The following is a 6,690-nucleotide window of genomic DNA, read 5'->3' as shown; positions in this document are numbered from 1 at the left end:
CTCTCTCTCCTCTCTCTCTCTCTCTCTCTCTCTCTCTCTCTCTCTCTCTCTCTCTCTCTCTCTCTTGTTGTGCCACTGTTTTCTCTTCTTCTCGCTCCTGTTGACTTGCTGCTACTCTCTGGCCTCGGCCATGCCTCGCGTTGGTCGTTCGGATTTCAATTTCGTTCATCATCAGAATTGATATTTGGAGTTTGTTTGGAGTTTTGTTTTGGAGTTCTGTGCTGATTTTTGTTTGAATTTCATGTGCTGATTTTTGTTGCACACAAGGTGTTTGAACAAGATATACAACATATTTAGAATAATAAAATATAAATAATAGTTGTGTGTTTTAGAATGCAACTTTTTAGATTTAGAATACAACTCTTTGTTTTAGAATTCAACCATAATGGCAGTTCAAGTGGTTTTATTTGTTGATTTATTTAATTTTTTTATTTGTATTAGAGAAGTTTGTGAGAATGAAGAAGAGTAAAAGAATTGATTCTTTTTTCAAGAGAAAAATTTATGAGAGTGAAAGACATGAAGAAATTATAACTTCTACATCTGAAACTATATCTCAGAATCCTAGAGTTTTCGAAGATAACTTTGAGAAATGTTTAGAACGTGACCTTGGAAAACGCCCTCAATTTTGCCAATATCCACTAAATCCATTGGATGCAATACGAAGAGCTTATATAAAATTTTGTCTTTACCAAATAAATTTAGAAGAATATCATTTATCTAGCAACGAGTATCATCCTTATCAAATAAGATCATTTTCAGCAATAAAAATTATTAAGTCTAGGTGAAGAAACAAGATGGAAGCTAACTTTTTGGCATATAGCGTGGCGGTTTATATTGAAAGGGAAATTGCTGCAAGTTAATTAAAGAGTGTAGAGCATTACTTTAAGGTATTCTTAAGTCATGTAGTTAAATTATTTGATACTTTACTTTTGGCTTATTGCAACTTAATTTTTTGTTATAGAAAATTATTTGCATATTTGATTTATACATATTATAATTTTATGTTGGCCACTACAAACTTTTAGTCAAGCTCCACCACTGACCAAATGGTTGTCACTCTCAAAAATCACATGGTAACAATGGATTCTATCATAAGCTTAGGTTTCCAAGAAGTTGCAGCCATGAACCTTGCCAGAGAGTCACGAACAACACAACTAAACCCCAAAATGTTATTATTAGTTGCAACATCTACATGAACCTTAAAGAAATTTGAAGGGAGAGGGTATCATCGTGATATGTCGATGTTGCAAGCAAATGAAGATGATAGTTGGTCGTATCGATCAGAATGGAAGAACAAGCAAGTTGTTCGACTCAGTATAATAACGACACGTAATCCTTTTACCAATAGAAATTAGAGTTGTAAATTGATTACTGTCGGAAGAACACTTATTTCCAACGTGTCAAATATTGTATAACATAGTAGTTATCATTTCTAGAACTTATGTAGAGGCTTGTAAAATGGTTATTTCTAGCCATAGGCGAAGATTTGTAGGAATGCCTTCCATTCTAATTTTCAATGGGGATCCAAATCAAATAAGTCTAACCCAATTGTAGTCTTTCAAAGTGTGGTCCACATTTTCCTTTTGATATGGACCAAACTTATTAATTGACATAATGACAGAGTTTATTCAATTTAATTTACATGCATGTAATATCTGTGTAAATTTATTTATATTATCGGACTATAAAAGTAATTATGATAAATGTTAAATATTATCTAGAACAAAATATAGACACAAGACATTATAAATCTAGTTATGTTCTCCGCTTGTTCCTTTTGGAAAATGGTGTCCACTATATCCACTAATTCTACAAGCCGCAAAGAATCGTGATTATTACGAACATCACAAACTCTTCATATATCGTTGATCACGATTCCCCAACTAATCACGTGCATAAACACAACAATATTTATAGTTTGAGACATGTGAAGGTACAACATATTCAAAGATTTATTCACTTGAGACGAAAATTCGTAAGATTAAAAAAAAATAAACTCTTCTATTAACAACATTTGTTACTCAAGGGTAAAAGAGTAACAAATTCATGGTTCATAAAAATATTTGGTTTATTGTTTTGAAAAAGTCTAACCGAAAGACTAAAACCAAAATTAACCAACTAATCAAAATAAAATATTTACAATAACAATTACAAATAATTAAATAAATTAATAACTTTTGAAATATCACAATATATCCAACAACATTGTACCAAACAATTAATTACTTTCTCATACATTAATATTAATTTGAAATAAGATATGACACGACCCATGCAAATTTTGCTAGTTTTGAGTAAAGGGATCGTGTTTCTTGTTCACGAAGTTGTTCATTTAAACCTTGAAAGGAATGAAGGAAAGAACAAGAAAGAATCGTCTTATTTTCAAATTTTCTTTTGCAAAGCAATCTTCCAAAATCTTTAAATAAAAAATTGACGTGTGTAGTCGTCCACTGTCATTACTTTATAGCTCTTCTCTTCCTAGATTAGTGTTTTTTGTCCAAAAAAACAAAAAAATTGTTGTTTCTTATTTTAACCAATGAAACATTGACGCGTTCATTGTACTTTGTTGGCTTCGTTTGTTGCACGATCAATGTGTTCCCACTGCGTTTGTGTGAAGAAGATACTCATGATTTTCCAAGATGCTGAGTAATGGACTACTATTAGCAATTTAGCATTATTATTGTACTATAAGTTGACGAAGACCAAGTTAGTATTTCATATGATAAATGATTTTTACAGGCATATTACAAATATAATAATTAAAATACAATTATTTTATTATTATTATTATTATTATTTATATAAAATATAATAATATTTTAAAAATTGTATATATAATAATTATCAAATGATAGTATAAGAATATTCATTAAAAATAAGGAATGAAATTTATTTTGTGACAATTTTTATTTATTTATTAAAGTACACTCATTATAAAACCGTGAAAATATCAATTATCCTAACATTTATTTTAATAGACTTGAATTAAGAGTGTTTGTTAAAGATTATTTAGTATTTTTATTTATAAAATTAAAAAAATTATTTTTAATATTTTAATTATATTTGCGTAAATTTTTATTTTTAAAATAGTATTTTGATGTATTTAAATTCTAACTTAAATGAGAAATGTTGATATTGTTATATAACACATTTTATCCAAATTCGTAATAGAACTCTACAATTGTATGAATTAATTATAATAATATTTACCATCTTTAAAAAAAAATTATTTCATTAAAAAACGTCTCTTTACGATAAATATGAAATGTTATATGTTTATTAACTTCCAAAGAAAATAATTTTTATTAGAAGGGAGAAAATAAAAAATATATTTTTACATTATTTTTTTATAGATATTTTTATATTTTTAAACAAAACAAAATAACTTTTACTTTTTATTTTTAGGCTTAATTGCAGTTTTGATCATTCTATTTTAGTTGAATTGTAAAAGTAGTCCCTTAATTTCGTTTCTCTTTAGTTTTGGTCCCCAAAACAAAATTTTGATACAAAACTTAATGAAGTTTCATTTTTTTAAGCCGCACCACACTATTTATGATCATAGATTTCAGTTATATTTGTTGTACCACGAGATTTTGAGGCATGTTGTGACTTAAATAAACGCAAAAAAAAAAAAATGAAACTTCATCAAATTTTGTATCAAAATTATGTTTAGGGGAGAAATAAAATAAATGGACTACTTTTGCAATTCAGCTAAAATAGAGGGATCAAAACTGCAATCAAACCTTCTTTTTAAATATTTTTTCTTTAAATGTCTTTTTAAATTGATACTACTTTCTTAACTATAATATATATATAAAAGTGATAATAAGTTTTAGTGTATTTTTTCTTTCTAATTTTTTTTTCCGAGGAATTCCCTCAGTTTTATCCTCAATTTTAATTTATAATTTTATCATTCTATATGTAATAAAATAACTGTTTTTATTTAGACTTGTATATATAAAAGGATGCTATGTTTTGGTCTAACTTTTTCTTTCATTTTCTTCTTTTTATATTTTATTTATAATTTTATCCCTACTTATCAACTAAATTAAATGTTTTTATTTTTATTATAAATTTTGCAACTTTAATTATTTTTATTGAAAAAATCAAATAGATGAACATGTATCCATTTACTTATACTCCTTAATGAAATTAAAAAAAATACATAAATTTTTAAAATACTTTTTACTTTATTTTTTTAAAAAAATAACTAAACTTTATCATAATTAATGTACACAGCTATACAAATTCAAATTCAAAATTTATGAGTTGAGTTAGAATTTAAAAGATTTTTTTACTCATATTGAATTCTAGAAATATTATGATAATATAGATATTTGAATACATTAGATTAAGCATAGGCGGCAAGAGAGGATGTGATTTTCTTAATCCCGAAGTATGTAAAAAGAACGCCTTGACCAAAAATAAAACGCCTCTTCCTTGTATTAAAAAAAGAAGAAAAAGAAAAAGAAACGTTCGCCATCCCCACAACTATAGTCTATAAATAAGCACTCCTAGCTTTGCTCACGTTATTAGTATTACAATCAATCACTCTCTCTCTATCCAATTCAATAGCGATGGCAGACTCTGTTGATGTTACTCACGATCTTCACTCCCTCCTCTCTTCTCCCGATAGAGACTTTCTTCTTCGTAACAACGGCGATCAGGTACATCATCATTATTATTATTATTTATTTATTTAACATCTTTCCTAGTTTTTTTTGTTGATTTTTCTGAAATTGAATGTTCTTAATTATTTGATTAACAAGGAAGGATACTTTTAAATAATTGAAATTACTTCATTGGATTAAACTTTTTTGTTGTCAATTTTGTTTTTCAAATTGTGTGGACAAGAGAGACTAATTTATTATCAGTTTGTTGTATCCATAGCTGCTTATGTAATTAAGTGCTAATCTAATCTTGATTGAGTAAGATAGGATGCTGAGTTAAAGACACAGACATCAGTGTTTTGAATTTAATTGAATCCTCTAAGTATGCTTTATATTGAGTAGTTATCGATTGTTTTGTTCTTTATTAGCAGAAATTTGATAAATAAGTGGTGATTTGATTTGTTTGAGTGTAAGCTTTTACATTGAACTAAGTTGACTAAGTTTGCCTGTGGTTGACTCTAATGTTTTGTTCCAATGAATTAAGTGTGACTTAAGTTTGCCTGTGGTTTAATGTTGTGGTTTTTTTTTTTATTGAACATTGCGGGTTATGACAGTTGTTTGAAGTGGTGGCTTTATTTGTACGCATGCCAGTGGAATATTTTGGTTCTATTTCTTATATTTTAAACTTCACAGGTTAAAATTGACAGCTTGAAGGGGAAGAAACTTGGTTTATACTTTTCAGCATCATGGTGTGGTCCGTGTCGAGGTTTCACACCAACATTGGTTGAGGCGTACAATGAACTCTCTCCAAATGGTGAGTTTGAGGTCGTTTTTATCACAGCTGATGAGGATGATGAAGCCTTTAAAAGCTACTTTTCCAAGATGCCGTGGTTGGCTATCCCGTTTTCTGATTCAGATACACGCAATCGCCTTGATGAACTGTTTCATGTAAATGGAATTCCTCATCTTGCATTGCTTGATGAAACTGGCAAAGTTGTCGCCGAAGATGGAGTTGACATTATCCGTGAATATGGACCTGAAGCATTCCCTTTCACATCGGAAAGGATCCAAGAGTTAAAAGATCAAGAAGAGGAAGCTAAGAGGAATCAGTCCTTGAGATCTATTTTGGGCTCTCGTTCCCGTGATTTTGTGATATCATCCGATGGAAAAAATGTAAAGCTAGTAACTTCACTCTGTATGATATAGTGGTAGTTTCCTTTAGTTATTATCTGGTTGTTTACCATAAATCACGTGGTTCACTTATCAATCTGACTTTTTCTTTCATGTGCACACAGATACCTATCTCTGAGCTTGAGGGAAAGACAGTTGGTCTGTATTTCTGTGCAAATTCGTACAGATCATGCACTACATTTACTTCACAGCTTAAGGATGTTTACAAGAAGCTGAAGGCGGAGGGGGAGAACTTTGAGGTTGTGGTGATACCCTTAGATGACGAGGAAGAGTCATTGGAGAAAGAATTAGAAAGTGTGCATTGGTTATCCTTGCCTATCAAGGACAAAACATGTGCGAAACTAGTTCAGTACTTTGAACTATCAGCCCTTCCCACCTTGGTTATTATTGGGCCAAATGGGAAAACTCTTCATCCTAATGCTGCTGAGATCATTGAGGATCATGGGATCACTGCATATCCATTCACTCCTGAAAAGCTTGCTGAACTCGAAGAAATAGAGAAGGCCAAGGAGGCAACTCAAACAATTGGGTCAGTTTTGGTGTCTGGGGATCGAGATTTTGTGATTGAGAAAGATGGGGAGAAGGTAAATCATCTTATAATAGAAATTTACGGAATTATGTTGAGTGATTCCCCATCACTCCATCTGTTTAATGTATGATATTAACAAGTTAGCATTTATTCCTATTTCAGATTCCGGTGTCAAAATTAGAGGGGAAGACCGTCCTCCTCTACTTCTCAGCCCACTGGTGTCCTCCATGTCGTGCATTTCTTCCAAAACTCATTGATGCATACCATAAGATTAAGGCACAAGACAATGATGCACTTGAAGTCATTTTCATCTCAAGATACAGGGATCAAGCCTCCTTTGATGAATTCTTTGCAGGAATG

At 30.2% G+C, this 6,690-nt stretch overlaps 1 protein-coding gene across 1 annotated transcript in view; it reads left to right on the top strand.

Moving 5' to 3' along the window:
- Positions 1-4,449: 4,449 nt before the first annotated feature.
- Positions 4,450-6,690, top strand: part of LOC101490441 (probable nucleoredoxin 1) — a 3,081-nt gene continuing 840 nt past the window's right edge. Inside the window, exons 1-4 of the mRNA XM_073363783.1 lie at positions 4,450-4,667; positions 5,304-5,783; positions 5,906-6,385; positions 6,493-6,690. Coding sequence (XP_073219884.1) covers positions 4,578-4,667; positions 5,304-5,783; positions 5,906-6,385; positions 6,493-6,690 — 1,248 coding nt within the window. The 5' untranslated portion in view covers positions 4,450-4,577. The remainder of the gene's footprint in view (positions 4,668-5,303; positions 5,784-5,905; positions 6,386-6,492) is intronic.

Source organism: Cicer arietinum, chromosome 7 (assembly GCF_000331145.2).
Source record: "Cicer arietinum cultivar CDC Frontier isolate Library 1 chromosome 7, Cicar.CDCFrontier_v2.0, whole genome shotgun sequence".
Lineage (NCBI taxonomy): Eukaryota > Viridiplantae > Streptophyta > Magnoliopsida > Fabales > Fabaceae > Cicer > Cicer arietinum.
This window is presented reverse-complemented; position numbering and strand designations above follow the sequence as displayed.